Source organism: Pogoniulus pusillus, chromosome 28 (genome assembly GCF_015220805.1).
Source record: "Pogoniulus pusillus isolate bPogPus1 chromosome 28, bPogPus1.pri, whole genome shotgun sequence".
Classification (NCBI taxonomy): Eukaryota; Metazoa; Chordata; class Aves; order Piciformes; family Lybiidae; genus Pogoniulus; species Pogoniulus pusillus.
The window spans coordinates 9,833,515-9,853,680 of record NC_087291.1 but is presented as its reverse complement, the minus strand read 5'-3'; the positions used below and the strand labels follow the sequence as shown (position 1 = coordinate 9,853,680).

The 20,166-nt window shown below is 44.3% G+C and overlaps 1 protein-coding gene and 1 long non-coding RNA gene across 3 annotated transcripts in view; one reads left to right on the top strand and one right to left on the bottom strand.

The window, feature by feature from the left end:
• Positions 1-4,107: 4,107 nt before the first annotated feature.
• Positions 4,108-5,754, top strand: LOC135187982 (uncharacterized). Its single transcript, XR_010307526.1, has 2 exons — positions 4,108-4,840; positions 5,538-5,754. It is a non-coding gene; the product is annotated as an uncharacterized LOC135187982 (long non-coding RNA).
• RAPGEF5 (Rap guanine nucleotide exchange factor 5) overlaps positions 4,833-20,166 on the bottom strand; it is a 184,464-nt gene continuing 169,130 nt past the window's right edge. The window contains exons 24-27 of one of the 2 annotated variants that reach the window (XM_064167094.1): positions 19,812-19,876; positions 12,787-12,841; positions 8,476-8,618; positions 4,833-7,785 (exon numbers count right to left, since the gene is read on the bottom strand). In XM_064167094.1, coding sequence (XP_064023164.1) covers positions 8,500-8,618; positions 12,787-12,841; positions 19,812-19,876 — 239 coding nt within the window. In that variant the 3' untranslated portion in view covers positions 4,833-7,785; positions 8,476-8,499. Of the gene's footprint in view, positions 8,619-12,786; positions 12,842-19,811; positions 19,877-20,166 lie in introns of both variants that reach the window. The other variant, XM_064167093.1, reaches the window with a different exon arrangement.

The following is a 20,166-nucleotide window of genomic DNA, read 5'->3' as shown; positions in this document are numbered from 1 at the left end:
CTATGTTGGATCTGTTCATTCCCTGCCTTAAGCCTCTCTGCTGGCTCCTACAACCACATCATCCCCTACTCAGCCTTAAAAAGTGGGCCCCATTCAAAAATGTACTCTAAAGCTGCAGCACACAAATGTAGTCTTGAGGCAAGGTCAATGCTGGCAGCAAAAATCAGCCACAACATTTTTGATCCTTGTGTGACAGGGCAACCATCAGACACAGCTGTGCCTGTTCTTCTCCTGATGCTGCATCATGACCAGAAGCACTGGCTGTACCCCTCTCAAGGGGCACCTTGCCACTCAGGTTCAATGGGTGAGTTCCACCAGTACCATTTCTCCCTGTTAAATTAATCATAGGCCTAGTGAACAGAACCGAGCATATCAGGGAAGTCCTCTAAGTCTTCTAACAAAAAAAGTATGGATAGAATCATGGAATGGTTTAGGTTGGAAGGAACCTCAGAGATCATCCAGTTCCAACGCCCCGCCATAGGCAGGGACACCTCTCACTACAACAGGTCGCTCAAGGCTTCATTCAACCTGGCCTGGAACACCTCCAAGGAGGGAGCAGCCACAGCCTCCCTGGGCAACCTGTGCCAGTGTCTCACCACCCTCACTGGAAAGAGCTTCTTCCTAACATCCAGTTTAAATCTCCTCTCTGTCAGTTTAAACCCATTACCTCTTGTTCTGTCATTACAAGACCTTGTCAATAGTCCCTCCCCAGCCTTCCTGTAGGCCTCCTTCAGACACTGGAAGGCCACTACAAGCTCTCCTTGAAGCCTTCTCTTCTCCAGGCTGAAGAGTCCCAGCTCGTGTAGCCTGTCCTCACAGCAAAGGTCCCTTCTAACAGATTTTCCTGCAGAAGCAGCTCCACACTCAGCAAGGTCAATGACAAGAATTTCCTTTCATTTGTTTTTCTGGGGGGTTGTTGTTGCACTAACATTTACCTTCCAATTACTGCAGCTTGCCAAGAGGCTCTTTGCCATCACTGAGCATTACTGCTTTTTTACCTGGAAGAGTTGTTCTGAACCATCTCTTCCTGCCACTGCTGACAGAAGAGAACTTGCACTGGTGACAGCAACAGCAAGACCAAGACAAAAAGCTGCAAGCTTTAGAAGCCCTGACAACTTTCTGCAAAAGGCCAGGCAAGCTCTAACCTCTCTCCTCACACAAACCATCTTTAAAGACCCACCGATTCAAGGCAGGTTACCCCAGTGACTGTCCTTCAGTGTGGTTTAGCTCATCTGGTTCTGCTTAAAGACATCATCACATCTTGCTCATGTCCCTCTCTAAACTTACACCACTGAACACACATTTTCATGCTAAAAGAGGTAAACTAAACCTGAGATTCAGATCGAGTTTTGTTTCCAACTGTGCCGATTCACTATCTCTTAGCACACGCAGGACTGCTCTCACTCCTCACTACAGAGCTGAATCAGAGAGCAACTAACGGCGCCAGAGCTGTAAAGAGCACCAAAGCTAGCCCACAAAGATCTCACCTCACAGAGCTGTAAAGAGCACCAAAGCTAGCCCACAAAGATCTCACCTCACAGAACTGTAAAGAGCACCAAAGCTAGCCCACAAAGATCTCACCTCACAGAGCTGTAAAGAGCACCAAAGCCAGCCCACAAAGACCTCACAGAGCTGTAAAGAGCACCAAAGCTAGCCCACAAAGATCTCACCTCACAGAGCTGTAGAGCACCAAAGCCAGCCCACAAAGACCTCACAGAGCTGTAAAGAGCACCAAAGCTAGCCCACAAAGATCTCACCTCACAGAGCTGTAAAGAGCACCAAAGCCAGCCCACAAAGACCTCACAGAGCTGTAAAGAGCACCAAAGCTAGCCCACAAAGATCTCACCTCACAGAACTGTAAAGAGCACCAAAGCTAGCCCACAAAGATCTCACCTCACAGAGCTGTAAAGAGCACCAAAGCTAGCCCACAAAGATCTCACCTCACAGAGCTGTAAAGAGCACCAAAGCTAGCCCACAAAGATCTCACCTCACAGAACTGTAAAGAGCACCAAAGCTAGCCCACAAAGATCTCACCTCACAGAGCTGTAAAGAGCACCAAAGCTAGCCCACAAAGATCTCACCTCACAGAGCTGTAAAGAGCACCAAAGCTAGCCCACAAAGATCTCATCTCACAGAGCTGTAAAGAGCACCAAAGCTAGCCCACAAAGATCTCATCTCACAGAACTGTAAAGAGCACCAAAGCTAGCCCACAAAGATCTCACCTCACAGAGCTGTAAAGAGCACCAAAGCTAGCCCACAAAGATCTCATCTCACAGAGCTGTAAAGAGCACCAAAGCTAGCCCACAAAGATCTCACCTCACAGAGCTGTAAAGAGCACCAAAGCTAGCCCACAAAGATCTCATCTCACAGAGCTGTAAAGAGCACCAAAGCTAGCCCACAAAGATCTCACCTCACACAGAAACGCAGCGGACTAACAACTTCAGCAGGCAAGAGGCCAGCTGCTATCCATCTCACCCACACAGAGAACAAAAAGGAAGAGCTTTCCCTTCACCTGCTGGGCCTATGTAACCTTCTGAAGGGCTTTTCTCTTTCCCGACCCGCACATGAGACGTTTTCCTGGCTTTTAAATACCTGACTGCTCTGGGAATATCGTTTTTCTCAATCGGGAAGAACAAGGATTGCCTTTACTCTTGAGGATTCCACTTGGGGAAGCAGGACACGGAAAGGGTCAGCAGCACCTCAGAACAAACGAAATCTCCCAAGGCTTTCAAGCATATGCCCTTTCCTCCTCTGATAGTCTGCCTGGGATAGGAAGGGGGCAGAAAGAAAAATGCTGAAGCCCAACCAGTTCCCCAGGTGCGTGGGTGTGCAAAGATCCTGGTGCTTCTGCAATTAAGCGGCAGCGGAGGCCCCCCCGGGGAGCTAACAAGCTGCAGCTGTTTACTACTGCAACGGACGGCCAAAATGAAACCTGCTCAGACTGGATCGTTGCCCTTTTCCACCTCTCACAGGCTCTGACGCCAGGCTGCCGCTCCAGCTCACTTTTGCTAGGCTTCCTGGGCTTCCACAGGGGGCTTGTGAAATCCACTGACTTTCCTCCAGACCAGAGGGGACACAGAGAAGAACTCCTCTCTCATTTGATCCACTTTTTCGGGTCTCCCTCAGCTCTCCCGATTTTAACTGCACTGCGTGATTCTCAGACTCACGCAGCCGCAGCCTATCGCGGTACGCACATGGGACACCATCACACAACTCTTGCGTGTAACCTGATGGCCGCTGCAGGTACAGAGGTAGACAGCACTTAAAGCCAGAGGCAGACTTACCTTCGTGGGGTTTTGCTGCGCAGTTCGGCTGCCGCCGCCGTGGCAGAAGGGGCCGGGACCGCAGGGCAGGTGCTGTGTGCGGCATGAAGTCCTGCTGGGAGGCGAAAGCCAGCGAACATTCTGGAAGGTGGCCTCACAGCCCAGGCGGGTCTCTGCCCACCACGCAGCACAAAAAGGCTCTCCCCGTGCCGGCCACTCCCACTCTCCCAGAAGGCAGCGCTAGGGTCAAATTGCCCCCACCTGCTGCCGCTCGCCTTCGCACGGCCCCTGCAGGGAAGCCTTAGCACAGGCCTCGCTAATCACTTTGATTAAACGTCAGGGAGTCCATTAAGCAGCTTAAATTGGAGGTCTTTGCCAAGAAAGATCGGGGCTTCTTTGTGAAAGCAACGGAGGAGTTCTTGTCTGAATAGTTCAGCAAGATACCTGGAGCGCAGCAGCCTCTTCTTGTGGCTTTTGTAGCACGGTGGAACTGAGGCAGCTACGCTCAGCTCTACACCTTCCCATTTACCAATCATCTTCAAGGTGTTATCACTAGCTTATGGTCACCATCTCTCAGCAAGTCTGATGGATAGAAGGAAAGCCCTTCAGTGCAAAGTTAGCTGCTTGCACACAGCCACATGTGGTGTGAACTACTCCAGCTGACTAACTGCAACAGGTTAGGAGATACTCCCCAGCTGTCCTTCTGAGCTACAACGTGGAGAGCCACGATCTGCAATAAAAGGACACTGATGAACAGCTAGGAACATAAATTCTTCAGCTTGCACAACTGGATCTGAAGAGGATGTCTGACTCCGAAGTATCATTGCAGAGATGTCATCATCGTTGCAGAGATGTGTCAACAATTCAGGATTGTAGTGTTTTAAGCATTGCAGTTGCAGTCTTCCCTACCTGCACAATACCACTTAAGGCCTGAGACCATTTAAGGTGTAGCTATATAAAGGATCAAGTGCTGCTTGTTTGTAAAGTAGTCTGAACAGACACCACATGGTACATACCAGATGTAATTTCTACGTGAAGCAGCCAGGTTTGGCTTAGTCATTCCCTGGGTTTGCTAATGCAAAAGGTGATCAGACAGGACAAACCCCAGCTGCATTACTGAGCACTTGTAGCCCATCATGGGTTCCGTGTTCCCTGCTGCAGACCACTGAGGGAGAGGAAACCACACTGGCAGAGGTGCCTGATGATGTGGAAAATCATTTGCTGTCCCCAGAAAGAGGGTCACATGCTGATAAGCAGGCCCTGGAGGATATGAAAACAGACCTACTCCTCCCCTCTCCCACAGGGACCTCTCGTGGTGGCTCCAGGCCCCTCTTAGATTATGCCATGATGAGACGCAGCTGAGACCCCATTAACATCATCTCTGGGGCCAGCGAGTGCCAGAGACAGATGAGCAACTCTAAATGGGATCAGGTTCCTGAGCCTCTGATTGAATCTGCATCCACCTCTCAAACACAGCGAGGGCTTGCACAACTGAACAACTGAAAGTACAATGTTACAGTTAGGAACAAGAAATACATGTGATAGGCATGAAGGTACAGAGACCAGACGTCATTAAGGTAGTTTTTATATTTTTAAAAGCAATATTAAAAAACACTGGAAAATGCAAGATAAATGTAACAGTTGCTTCTACAAGTTTTAACCTTGTATTGCTTGGCCATTTCGACATATAAATTATTGCTTACTAGCTCTCATAAATACACAACACAATAATATGTACAGAGGCAGACAAGCATGAAATATGAAGACATTGGCAACATTGATTCTGGTAAATCAGATTATTTCATACATACCAGGTCTCGTGATGGTGGATAACTACTAGCTGTAGTCCCTGAGAAGTTAGGTAAATACCTTGATTTGGGGGGGGTTTTCTGTTTTATTACTTTTAATGCAAGCTGACAGCATAATGGCACTCAGAGAGAACAGAACAGGCAGGTGTTCTTACCTCAGCGCATTGACTTCATCCCAGTATTTAAAAGGATATAAGATAACAATAAATAGACTATGCAAATAAATATTACTCTGCTAAAATGTTCAGTATTTACATCTCTCTTTGTAATTTTACAGCAGCATGTCTTATCTTTTCTAAGAACATCTTTATTTTGCTACTGTCAAGCAAACACAATTTATTTCTGTCCGAGATGGGGCTAGAATCAAAAAGCTAGGTCACAGAAACATCTACATGGGATGCAACAAAATCCCACATCAGAAAGGTGTAGAGTGATCCAGCTTTTCACTTTTTTTTTTCCTGTCTAGGTACCCCTCCTAGCTGCTAAAGAAAACATGCAGAGTATTTAACCTTGGGTGTGATTGTGATGAACTGAACTGAGAAGATTCATGGATTTTATCCTCTTTAACCAAACTGCATTATTGAAGGATTAATAAAACACAGAAAATGCACAATATGACCAGTGCTGGACCCTGGTGGAGGCTGTATGATGCCTTCCTCACACAGGGCTTACTTCCAGTTCTCCCAACCATCAAACCTTCAAGCTGCTTGCCAGTCTGCAGCCCAGCTCTGCACTACTTCACCGGTAGAACAAAGACTCCAAAGGGCCCTTTTTTTCCCTTTTTAATTAGATACATTAGTGACAGATTTGTGCTATTTGCCTTTCCTTTATGCTAACAGCTATAAGGTCTGTATTTTCAGTGTGAGATTGATCATTCAACATTGGTCTCTAAGAGCAGAAATTTATATCCAAGTTATAGAGGCCAGTATGAAAATTAGTTTGTAAAGTTTTAAGCAGTAGTCTGATTAGCCACTGCACAGACAAGGAGGTTAATGCTGGCTATGTACCTTCAAACTGATTTGACGCCCACTGCTAGGGGCAGTCAACACCTCATTTAATTATAAAGGTACAGTGATGCAGATAGCCAAGACCTGGGTGGCTTGAAGCCTACTGGTATGAGTTAACCATTCAACCATTTTGAACTGGCAGAGTGAGAAGCCTTCATGGTATCTCTAGCATGATTTTAGATCGAAGTATGTGTATAGACTTATCTTTTTTCTTCTTTTTTTTTATTTTCTTCCTTCCATGACACCCCCCTCCATCATTATTTTCCCCCTTTATTTCCTTGTCTTTTATTCTTCTCTAGCACTGCTACTATTTTGTCAGCAGTAACTACCAAAACTATCAGAGCCAAATGCAGTGAAGTGAGAAACAACCCCACTTTCTCATCCTGAATACCTTCTCATGCTCCCTCTCCCACACATTACAAAAGAACTTGTGGACTAGTGTTGCACCACATGAGCTTAAAGCATGCAGGCTGGTCTACATACAGGCTCCTACGAATAATGCCACAGCAAGAAAAACTTCACAAGGGGGCGCTCAAAACCCAGCAAACCATCCAGGTAACGCGGCTAGGCTGGGATTCGAGGAATGCTGTAGCCAGAGGGAGAGCTGCAATACAAGCAGCAGTTTTTCCCTGGTTTGTGTTCTTACACTGCAGAAAGGAGCCCGTCTCAGCTAGTATCCTCATCTGAACAGTTTTGGTCTGTTTGCACAAAAGAGTTATTTACAATATGTGCAGTCACATCTACAGAAGAACATAGGAAATTTTTACTCCATGGCCAGCAAGAGTTTATTTTCTTTTTTTTTTTTTTTTCTTTTTACTGGGTAAAAAGAAGATTTGTTTTCTAAGAAAAAAAAAATAACAAAATCATAGAGTATTTGAGAATAACAAAGTACAAGCAAATACATTTCTGAAACATCCGTTTCCTTTACAGTAGGTCTATACAGTATTTCACAGATGGGAAAACCGAATGCATTCTACAGAATTCCCCACAGACTACTTGGTAAAGCTGCTTTAAAAAAAATCCATTTAAACCAGAGATAACACAATGATGAAGCATGCTACTTCAGGATTCCCACATTTCAGTAAAGGAGTATTTCCTTGGAAGTCTCTCTCATGGGAAAAATATACAATAAAGATGGGCAAGCAAAGCAATGTATCTTCCCTGCTCTGTAAAGGGACTGTGACTCTTGAGTCAGTGTACAAACATGTGCCAGGCAGAGCAGCATACTGCACACTGCCTGTGGCATTCACCAGTTTATATCAGGACAACTTCCTAGCACTGAAAACCAAAGCTATGGTGACAGTGATGCTTAGATGTAGGTCATCTGTAGACATGACTTTAGAAATGCTGCCTCAGTACACAGCCAGAAGCAGTACTTTTAGCTACATGAAAACTGGCTAGGGCAGAGGTGTGAGAGGGACAGAAGCAGTAAATGGGCTGTGATGGTCACAGCCTGGTGGGTATGCAGCTAATTACACTGGTGCCCTGTAAGGTCCACCTTTTTTTTTCTTAAAACCTAGGAGTGTGTCCAAGTTAGGTGAGATTTTACCTGCTGAAAGTGTACTTCCAAGAGGTGCGCTAGGAATGTAGGTGGATCTAGGCATTGCCTCTAAATAGACACCAAGGAGATTGTAATCCAAGAAGAACACAAAGCTCCTGCTATAGTAATTTATGCCAGGTTAACTGCAAGAGGTGGTACTGGGACAACTGAAAAAGAAGAAAATAACACATTTTCAGTGTACAAACAATTGTGTCCATAAACTGCAACCAAAGTGGATTGGCTCTTTCAGTGTGTGTTAGAAAGCAGATTCCTAAGGGGCCACAACAGCACGAATTGCTTGCTGCTGACCTCCACATCACGATGCACTCGAGTTTCATCTGGAGAGCTGTCTTTTTATATTCCCATTTTTGGCTGTTCACACTTACAGCAAATAAAATCCTCCAATGGACTCAGGGGAGCTGCACAGATTGCAAAGTATTTTTGGCAACGATACTTTGGCAGCCTTGAATTAGTGAGGTACGTGCTGTGGTGAACAGAGAGTCAATCCCTTTGTGGCATGTTGCTTGCTGAAATGTTTTGCTGCTGTGACATGACAATTCCTTTCATTCTAATACTGGCAGAATCAGCATTGAAAGCTACACTGGACCAAACAATACTTTCACAGAAACCAAGCTCCTGAGCTCAAAGGATGCAGCTCCACTCCCTCCCATCCTGGCGACCAGCGGGGATGACACCAAGCTTGCCCTGCAACTCTGTTAGCAGCTCCTCTGCTGGCTCTCGCCTGATTTTCCTGTGCACGTTGTGTGAGCTACTGATAAAACTCAGTAAACTGTTCTTATATAGGGAAGCAACATGCTTGGCATAAACATTCACTTAATTCAAAGTGCTGCAGTTACAAGGTTCTATGAAGCTGTGTACGCTCACACACGCGGCTCTATCCTGTGAGAAAGCTCAAACAGAGCTTGCTGGTTGTCGATGACATGCAGGTGATGGACGTATGGCTTCAGCTCATGATGCTCTTTTGAAGGAACTTCATTGCCTGTAAAACAGCAGAGAAAGGGTGGATCAGAAAGCCATGCTTTCCCTGCTTATTTGTCCCGTGTGACACAAAGTCCCTGGTGCACCAACCTGTCAGGTGCTAGACAGTCACAGAAAGACAAGCAGTGATACAGAGGACTTGCTACTGAAGTGCAATGCACGAGTTAGCAGCTAGACACAGCAAACAGAGGGAAGAAAGAAGAAGTAGGTAATACTGGGGCAGCCAGTGTGCACAAAGGAGGGAAAATGGATGACAAGAAGCTGACTTTTCCCAAGTGGAAGATTTACTCCCGCTGGCACTACAGGCAGTCCATCCATCCCCTGTAAGGGTGGTTCAAGGTTTCCTTTGTGCCGTTTTTCCAGCACAACGGGACCTTGAGTGGGGGTGGGAAACCCAGCCTTCAACTCTTAAACAAGCTCAACACAAGTACACAAGACAGCAGGCCCCAGATAATTTCCTTCAGAGCAGGTGAAAGGTGACAGCACAGCAGACAGATGCAAAACCTCTTCAAAGCTAGTCTGACAGTCCCTCACGTTTTGATCTGTTATGCTTTTGATTTCTGATCTAGTAACAGAGACAGGAGTCATGCTGTCATTTCATGGGAGTTTACACAGCAAAAGGAATTAGCTGTGTAACACAAACTGAAGGGTGGTTGAACAGCAGATGTTTTTCTCCTACAGGCTTTATGCCCGACATTGGTTTGTGGGAACTCATCGCCTGTGAAACTCTTCAGCACAGCTGGTGACCAGCAGAAGTGGAAAAGGAAAAGCTAAGCCAGTGGCCATAAAGTCCATTAGACAGGCAGGGAAAGCAACAAGGCACATTTCCTACATTTTGCTGACTGCCAACAGAGAGAAGGTTGAAGAGCTCCACTCTAGACCATATCCTCAAGGAATTTTTAATAACATTACCATAGATTAAAAAAAGAAAACCCCCTCAAAATTCCCTGAACCAATCAGCTTAACTTGCACACTCCCTCCCTCTCCTTTGTTTCCTTATCATCCTTTTTTCCACACTCTCCAGCTACACAAGAAGCTTTCCAGGAACCAACCATCCCACTTGTTTCTAAGGAGCGCTGTGTGATGCCACGTAGGTAACACAGGATCTCGATGCAGCCAGTTCCACGTATGGCTGCTAGTGGGGCTCCCAGGCAGCTATTTTTAGGAGCTATTTCTCAGCAGCTATCTAACTTGAGAAATGTGGGAGAGAGCAGAACAACATGATAAAAAGTATGTCAGGATAAAGAGATGACCTTTTTGTTCTGAGAGGAAAGAATCCCAGCAGCTGTGCTGAACATTTGCATTTCACATTAATACCTGAAATGGCAAAAGCTTGAATTATTTTGTTTTCTCGAGCTGTTTTGCCTGATTTGGGGAATACTACTACTTGTTTTTAGGATTTAAAAGTATTATTTCCATTAAAAAGTCATTTCGGTTTGGCTTGGAACCTAACCAGTTTCTAACCCAGAAAGACTTTGGCCTGCAAGCTTAATGCACGTGATACAGTTCATAAACAATAATAATATCCCTTGCTTAGTTTTGTTTGAATTGTTTCCTGTAGTGAGATGCCTGCTGCTCTTAGGCCAGTCTGGGAATTGATTCAGTAGAAAGATTCACATTCCTGAGAGCAAAATAAGCCCACTAGAAAAGGAAACTGTCCATAAAGTCTCAATAAATATTCAGTGAATTCATTTCATGCCCAAATGAATTTAAGGGGAAAAAAAATGCCTAGAGGGATGTCTGTATAAGCTGCTTTTTAAAAGCCAGCTTTACAATAAATCAAGTCTGCAGTAAAATAAATTAACAATCACCTACTTCAAACTAGCAGATTATATGATAAATCTCAGGTATTAACCTTGGATTTATGTTGCAACACTTACAAAAACACTTGGGAAAAAAAAAGGCAAAATCAAGATGAAAGATTTGCAGAGAAGCTGGCTGTGTGTGTGGAAATGAAGTAAAATCACTTCATTGAAAGGAGCCAAACATTTTAACCCACAGAGGCATGGTTTGGATTAATCAATTTCTCCTTTAGTATCTAGTTTAACAGAATAAAAACAAAAGAACAAAAGGCACATCCTCTTTCCTCTCTCCTATGTGTCTCAAAAATAGCCCAAGAACCTTAACACTGAGTGTTTTTTGTCTAAAAAAGACTGTACATACAGTGGTAGTTCTATAGAACAAATGTTCAGCGAAGCTCTGAGCAGCACCTGTCATTCTCCAAGACACATGTATTTATACTCAAAAATATTACTATTTTTGTCAGGATCCATGCTGACAGCTACTGAAAATTCAGCTGGAAAAGAAGAAATGGTGCAAACTCTCTTGTTTTGTTTCATTTTGTTTTTCCCCCAAGGCTGCAGCACAGTTCTGAACTTTTCTTTGGAAAAGAGTAGTGGCCTCAATAAGTGATTTGTTTAGGGAGTTTGGTTTAAACACTAACCATGTCCTAAAGTAGTCTTATGTTTGTCCCTGCTCTGTGCTTAACCTCTCTGCAGAGAATGAGAAACGCTGAGGAAGAGGAGAAACCTTGTTTTTCCCAAAGCGCAACAAAGCGAGCTGGGGTCCTCTGGCATGGTCCCTTAGGGTTGGATTTTCTGGTGGCTAGTAAGGTGGAAACAGAAAATAAAGTCTTTTGTGCAGATGAGGCACTTGTGACTTGTTTCCCACCAGTATACATCCTCCAGTGTCTAAAGCAGACAGAGCTCTATTTGCAGGCTTTACCTAGCAAGGGCACTAACACAACTCACAACTCCCTCTTTTCTACCTAGTCAGGTAAGTTTCATGACCCACAGGATCTTAGTACCTTCAGGACTTCTACTATTTTGTGAAATGTCTTTAACAATCCAAACTAAGCAAACAATTGCTCTTGGTGAAAAGCTGTAGTGAAAAGCTGAAGTGATGAATGCCATCTTTTTAACTACTGGAAGCCACGACAGCTGTGAATCCATTACCAAAATACACAGACTAGCAGGAGACTGAGGTAACTCATTTATAGCTGGGAAAGTGAGAAAAGGCAGCATACATTAGAGGCCTCCCTCCATTATTAAATGGATGTGGTAGGTTAGGAACTGTCCCACCACTGTTTGAAATTTACCAGACCAGCTCAGGCAGCTTGGAAGTAAGATGAAGCTATATTTACAGCAAGACTAAATTTACAAGCATATATACACAATATATTTAGAATCATAGAATCAGTCAGGGTTGGAAGGGACCACAAGGATCATCCAGTTCCAACACTCCTGCCATGGCTGTATTTACAAGTATTTACAACTCTACACAATTAGAAATAATACAGGAATCCAAACTCCCTCCTGGACAAAGAAACTGCCTTGAAGAGACTCAAAGTCACTCTCTCTATCACCCGGACAGATGAACAATCAGAAAAGCTTACTTGTTATCTGTTAGTGGAAGATATTAGAGCTGAGTGAAGGAGAAGCAAAAGGAAGAAGCACCCCAGAGCAAAGAGTGACAAATTATTTACATTTTGGCTTTTTATCCCTTTTAGCAAACCAATGAATGATATAGACTTAATTGTTATTGCTCTTTTTACAACCAATGATCTAATTTCTCTCATTACACTATCCCAGTTAGCCTCAAACCAGTACAGTCCAGCTGATGCAGATCACAGGATATTAGGGGTTGGAAGGGACCCAAGGAGATCATCAAATCCAACCTCCCTGCCAGGGCAGGACCACACAATCTAGCAGAGATCAGAGAAGAATGCATCCAGACAGACTTTGAAAGTATCCAGAGAAGGAGACTCCACAACCTCTCTGGGGAGCCTGTTCCAGTGCTCTGTGACCCTTACAGTAAAGAAGTTCTCCCCTGTGTTGAGGTGGAACCTCTTGTGCTGCAACTTACACCCATAACATGCATAAAATCTTACACGCTATTTTGAGGAGGTGATAATTATTGCAGGAAAACAGTTCATATAAATTTGGAAGCTGTTGCTACAAACATTTTGTAAAGTAAAACTTTATCCAACTGTGCTTCCTGCTATGCTGACCTTCTAGCAATGACACCCCCTTCTTGCCAATCAGTGAAGTAATTGTTAATCATATTTTGCTGCTGCAGTAAAGCTGAGCAAATGGAAAGAAAGCAGAAAGAGGCCCACCCTGCCCAAGGCTGTACAAAGGCAAAATAAGTAGCAAATTTTGACTACTCACCAAACTGGTTATTTCTGCAATGTCTCAATGACCGAACAGTATCTGCAATCATGTGCTGCAAAGGCAAGATATAAAACATCAGTGCAAAAAACTGAGATGGATTCCATCACTAGAAAAACCTGGAAAAAAATACCCTTGCCCTACACTGTACAGGAAAAAGCAACTGCAGCAAGGTAGAAAATTAATCAGAAGAGATGCTTTGCTCTTTGTTTTAGGGAAAATTTATGATGAAACTTGGTTAGTCTAGAAGGTCCTTACTGACATCACACAGATTAAATCAGAGAAAGTGGTAATGAAAAATAGCCAAACATCTGCCTTTCTTTTATGAAAAAGAAAGCCTACATCAGGGAAGTCCTTTAGATTGAGTGGGTGCTTCTTTGTTCAGCCCCCAGCTTTCGTGCGCTATCCTGTGCACTCACCAGCCTGCAATCTCTCTGTCTCCATGTGTTATCCAACCTGCCTGTAAGCCCCTTTGTACCTGAAGGGACATTGTAGCCAGGTGGGGGGTGGCCTCTTCTGCCAGCCAACCACCAATAGAACACAGGGACACAGTCTCAAGTTGTGCCGGAGGAAGTATAAGCTGGATGTTAGGAGGAAGTTCTTGCCAGGGAGAGTGATTGGCATTGGAATGGGCTGCCCAGGGAGGTGGTGGAGGCACCATCCCTGGAGGTCTTCAAGAAAAGCCTGGATGAGGCACTTAGTGCCATGGTCTAGTTGACTGGATAGGGCTGGGTGCTAGGTTGGACTGGATGATCTTGGAGGTCTCTTCCAAGCTGGTTGATTCTATGATTCTATGGTCTACATCTTAGCACATACTTGTATAAAGCCCAGTACAATCAGGCACCACTATCGGCTCGACAGTGTATGATAACCAACACACAAAAAATGAGCCCACAGCCTAAATTCTGCAGAGCAAGCCCCCTGAGATCTCTACAGACACTTCTAAAATGAGGCTATACTGTAGGCAGACTGTGCTAAGAGAAGCTGATGCCAACAGGGATGTTGTATGTTCACACCTTGGGTCTTCAGCCCATAAAAAGGGAAATTGTTCAGTATAAATCAGCAGTGTTCCCCCTGAAGTTCTTGAGGCATTACTTTTCTATTTGACTGCTTCTGTGGCAACTCCTCATCACATCTAGTAATTAATTTAAGCAAATTGTAGTTAGCAGGAATGGTATAGTAGCTTGTGCAAACAGCTGGTGCTTTTCTTGCTCCCTGAAAAATATTCAGAGGTGGGAAGGATTCACTGCTCTTGAGCTGAGCATGCATAAGATCAGCACGATGCACAACAGCTCATCTCTCAACATCCTGGGAGTGGCTTACAAGGATCCTCCACAGAAAAGCTTATCGCAAGAGCATGGTTAATGGAATCTTCATATTCCTTTCATCAGTGCATCAAAATTATTTTTCCTGTTACCCGCTGTGCTTCATTTGCCATGAAATCATGCAGTCTCTTGTGCTGATGTCCTTGCACTGATTATAATTAAGTCCTAATGAGATGATTTCATGATCAGTAGTGTGAAGACTGGGAGAGCTGCAACTTCCACCAGCGCTGCTGTTATAAAGTTTTCCAGCTAATGCCCCTTGTGTTGGTTTCTGTAAGTAAGAGACTTCCCATCACCATACCTTCATTCTGTGCTGTAGCCAGTGAGGGTTCATCCCAAGCCTGACTTCTGAATCACAAAATTAACCAGGTTGGAAGAGACTTCTAGGATCACTGAGTCCATCCTATCACCTAACCCTTCTAATTAACTAAACCATGGCACTAAATGTCTCATCCAGTCTCCTTTTAAACATCTCCAGGGATGGCGACTCCACCACCTCCCCAGGCAGCACATTCCAATGGCAATCACTTTTGCTGTGAAGAACTTCTTCCTAATGTCCAGCCTAAACCTGCCCTGGTGCAGTTTGTGTCCTGTTGTTCTGCCACTGGGTGCCTGGGAGAAAAGACCAACCTCATCTGGCCACAATGTCTTTTCAGGTAATTGCAGACAGCAGTGAGGTCTGCCCTGAGCCTCCTCTTCTTCAGGCTGCACACCCCCAGCTCCCTCAGCTGCTCGTCACAGCGCTGTGCTCCAGGCCCCTCACTGGCCTTGGTGTCATTCTCTGGACACATTCAAGCACCTCAACATCTTTCTTAAATGGAGGGTCCCAGAACAGTACACAGCACTCAAAGTGTGGCCTGAGCAGCGCTGAGCACAGCTGCTGCTCTGGCAGCAGAACGTCTTTGTGTAACACTCTCTGTTGCAGGTTTAGGACTGATTGCCCTCCCACAGACATAAGGTCCTCCAGAGGACCAGAAGGAGGACAAAGAATATCATAACTTGTTATTCTATTCCTCTTTCCTGTATCTCCTTGTATAGGGAGCAGACTGTCCAGTCTCTCTCGCCTCTCTTCTCCAAGCACAGTTAAAGACTGCTGGGCCTGTCTTGGTTGGGGGGGCAGCATGGCCTAACGGGCCTAGTGTGGTGGGGAGAGGCTTGGCTGGTTGAGGCCTAACAAGGCCCAACTGAGGGCTGGTGGAGGCCTGTCTTGAGGCTTAGCCAGGGCAGAGGGTTAGGCCAGGGCTGATTCTGAATGTACATACAACTACCTGAAGGGAGGCTGTAGCCAGGTGGGGTTGGGCTCTTCTGCCAGGCAACGAGCAACAGAACAAGGGGACACAGCCTCAAATTGTGCCAGGGGAGGTCTAGGCTGGATGTTAGGAGGAAGTTCTTCACAGAGAGAGTGATTGGCATTGGAATGGGCTGCCCAGGGAGGTGGTGGAGTTGCCATCCCTGGAAGTGGTCAAGCAAAGCCTGGCTGAGGCACTTAGTGCCATGGTCTGGTTGACTGGCTAGGGCTGGGTGCTAGGTTGGGCTGGATGATCTTGGAGGTCTCTTCCAGCCTGGTTGCTTCCATGATTCTATGACTCTATATGTGCTTCTACCCTGCTACCTGTTGTGTTTGGTTTACTTCTGTAAACAGCACTTCTGTCTAACCTCCAACTCCGGGCAAGTGTGTTTATTTGCTCTTTGGGAGTAACTTCTTTCTGTCCTCAGGCCAGAGCTGTTTCCAGCTCTCTTAAAACAGAATCCCAAGTCTCCTGACTTTAGTAGCCCAATTAGGCATTTCTGTCTGTTCCAATTGAGATCCAACAGCAACACAGACATCTGCAAAGCAAATGCAATTTCCTGGCTATTTAGACAAGTGCTTGCATGCCACTAGTGTGCCAAGTAAGACATATTTCTTGTGGCCTTTCAGCCTACCAGCTACCTAGGGTCTCTTTAACTGAGAGCAGCAAGAACTCAGGCTTGGGAGCTGCACAGATACCTGGAGGCTGGGGACTGAGAACCTTCAGCTGCATGTACGTAGCCCTTACAGCTGAAGGCAGTAGGTGTCCTGGCAGGGCATAAATCCAGCTAAACCAGTTCGGCCACTGCCCCTCCTCTGGTTGCGGGCTCCAGGAGTTGAGGAGGAGACAAAACAAACAGCGGAGGTTGGCTCCCGGCAGCCTGCCCTCAGGGGTGGCAATCCAGCACCCTGGTCTCAGATGTCTTGTGCAGCCCAAGCACACCTGTGCCTTGCTGCCTTTGGGGGCTTATGTGAGGCATGACACTTTGAATTCCTTGGCCAAAACGCCTGATGGCTGTGCCTACTGGACAGTTCCATTTTCAAAATGTAGCTAAGAGGGGAATGATTGGAAAAAAAAGCCTAGATTCAGCAATTTCTGGCGATTCTGCGGCTACTCGGCAATTCCTCGGGCCATTGCCTCAGTCAGTCCCTAGCCGCTTCATCCCCCATTAGCGGCTCGTTAACTGGGTTCTTGCCAGCAGCAGCTCACGTCTGCAGCAGCCCAGCTTTACAGCCACTCAGTTTTCCTCTTCTTCCCTCTGCCTTGGAATTATATTGTATTTTTATCCTGGGGATTACAATTGCAGGGTTTCAGAAGCGCCTTTATACAGGAAACTCGCTCAGGAAATCTGTGTGTCCTTTCTGAGTAATATTTTGGGGCTAGTTCTTAAATCTCTCTAAGCTCTAAGACTTGGCTAGCCTTGGGCTCACTCAGCAAGCACGTCTGGTCCACCTTGTGACCATAGCTGATACTGCCTGTTGCATCTATTTATGACTTCCCTGTTTACCACTTTCCTATTTTCTAAGTCCTGACTGCTTTACACTGTTTAATTCTGTGTTTAGAAATACCCTTTATGTAAATACTTGCTGTCGACTGATAATCCAGATGAACTTCACCTGATCTGGTGATTTTATATTAATACATTCTGGTTAATATCAGAGCTATTAATGTTAATATTTCATAATTTCGATATTAAATCATATCACTAGATAAGAAGGTACTACCTAAAACACTAACGGCTGTTGACCTGCATTAGAATTTGCTGAAGCGTGGCTAAGACATGTCATTGTTAAAATATGGGTGATGGCTTACTAGGGGAAAAACCCCTGACAAAGGCACATTTCAGTGAAGCAGCTCAGTAAATACTATCGAAATACCTTGAAATGCAAAAGTTCAAGACCATATTTTCATTTCTTCCTTTAGATTTAGCTGGAAGAGTGAGTGCAGCACTAAATATCAACCTAACGTTATTCTAGACTAGAGTTTGCCCAACATGGAGTTAAATAAACCACTGTAATCCCTTTTACTTTTGTCAAAATTAGGTAAGATTCTTGAGACAAAAGACTGTTTCCTTTTTTCTCTCTTTGCAAGTGCCTTTCTTTATATATTGAATTAACTTTGTCTTCACTACAATCCTGTCACGTCAAATCAAGCTCAGTCACGGTAGGATTGTTGAGGCCACAATGGACAAAGAATATAAAAGAAGTAGGGATAGTAGGGAGAGAGAATATCTGTAATTAAACCAGCTGATACAGTTGGGAAAAAACAACAGTTCAAACTGACAAGTCCTCCTTCAGGTGATATGTCTAAAGTAGAAATTAAACATCTCACAATGCTGCTCTAAGTGGAGACATTTGAAACCATCTTTGCTTTGAAATTCATAAGTAGAAACTCTATGCATTTCTGACAGCAGGTTCCTTCCCCAAAGCAGTAATCTGCTATGGTAGAATAATTCTTTTCTTATTTTTCTGCAACAGTAAATTTGCAGGTGAGGTTCAGTGGCTTGATCCAAGCTAACCAGGAGTCAGTGTCAATACTAATTTTTCTCAGGAGAGGCCAGAAAGGCCTCAACACAGTACAGAACCCGAAGGAAGACATTCTTCCTTGGGACAAACACCTTATAATTAGAAAAGAAACATGAACTGATATGTATGTGGTCATGTGTGGTTCATTGATTAAGTACCTTAGTATTCAAGTGAGCTAGCACAATATGCATGCTGCCAGAGGTTCCTCACACTCATATTTAAATCTCTCCTAAGCCCCCACTTCCTAAATTTGCACTTTTGCCTGCATTCATATGTACACAGGGCTCCTCTAGACAGCACACGAGAGCGTGATTTGACTAATAATCTGCAGGAAGAGTCAATTTGAACAACCCTCACCCCATCACCATCACCTCAGACTCTCCCCCCTGCCATTTAAAATGACCATTAGCCATTTGCATGGAATAGGTGAAATCCTGACTCAGTGATGTCAATTAGCAAAGCTCCCACTGCCTCTGGAGACACAATGGTGACAGGAAGGATAGGAAATCTTAAAGCAGGAAGCCCAGCATAGATTAAACATATACATGACTAAACAACAACACTGAAGGAGATGGTCTGGCTAAGACTGGAAGAAGAACCAGGTACTACATATTCACCAAATAAATATATGGGCCAGTGGGGGGATTTTAGTAACAATTACTGTGCATCAAGGGCTAGTTTAATTTACATGTTAATTGGATATACTTCCAAGTGGCAGTGAAGAAGAACATGCTAATGAGTTTTATGCAAACACCCAAAGGTCAAACAGTTAATGGACCTGGGACAAGGAAACCTTTCCTTAAATGCAAATCACTGTTCTTGTAAACTCTGCAACAACAACAGCAAAAAAAAAGATGCAGAAATCAAACAGAAAACATAAAAAGAGCTCAGGTTCCGAAGTCAAAGTCTATATCTGCTTGAGAGTTCAAAGACAACATACATTAAGGCAGGATGTGAAAATAAGTTCAACATCTGGCTCATGGCTACAAGTTCATTCTCAAGCAAGAATCAACACATGGAGAAAATAGTTGGGAACAATTCACCAGGCACAGCCATCTGGCACAGTCCCATGGCACATCCAGAGTAACTGGGATGTACATTTGAGTTTCCTGATCAAATATTCCAGGCCAACAAAACTTAAAGCCCTGTTGTTTCTACACTCAGAGACATAAACTGTGCCTTTCAGTGCTACAAAAATGTTATCAGCAAAGAAAATGAAGTATACAAATTAGATAAAATAAGCCTCTGTCCATAATATGCCAGAGTAGCTCTCATATCGTGTCTACAGTAGATGTGGCAGAAGATACAATGCCAGTGAGCATCCTCTACATAAAGGTTAGTTTAGTGGTATTTACAGTCAGTTTAATTCGTATTCCAGGCATTATTTTCTTCATTATTTAACCCAGATCAAAAAAGTTTACCTTCTTTTAAGATCTCTGGGATCAGGATACTAGTGACAACTCATAAACAAGAGAAACCTTTTCTTTAGTGCCATGAGAAGAAGAAAGGAAACACATTTCAGGCAAAGTTGAAGCAGGAGAACTTAAGTAAAGAGGAATATTCCACGAGGTGGTGCAAAGGAATAGATCTTACTGGAAAGAAAAAGGAATGGGTGGACTGTGTGGCAGTGATGCTGCCCATCACAGGTTTAGCCATTTTACACAGAAGTGAGGATAAAAGGAATGAGAAGAGAGAGGAGCAGAGGAAAGGGGCAAGGGAGATAAAACTGCCAGATGCTTAATCCTGCTTGTTCTTTTTTTTTATCCCTGTTTATTTCTTCCTGATTCAGCCACAAGAAAACCTCTTAATCTCACAAGATAAGAAAGGGAAAGAGAAGAAGAGAACATGAGTGCCTTTGAAAAACAGGAAGGACAAAATTAGCTTACCAGCTTTTCAAAATTGACAAGGTTATCCAGAAAAGTTTTATTTCCTTCGTGGATGAATGTTACATCTGAAAAAAAAAGAAAAAAGAAAATAATTCTTTTACATTACTTTGTTGTTTAATACAAAGAAATTAAATGACTAAATAGCAACCAAAGGAAAAATAAGCACCAAGCATCCCATTAAGGACTGATACAATACCTTTTTACCGCAGAACAAAAGCCTGGTGCAATGGTGACAGAGATTATTAGGTAACAACACTATGCACAAATTGTAACAAGAGGATTTTCAAGGGGGGAGCACAGACTTCTTACTAAACCTGGTCTGTGTTACCCCTCGGGTGTGTAGCATAGGGTGGCT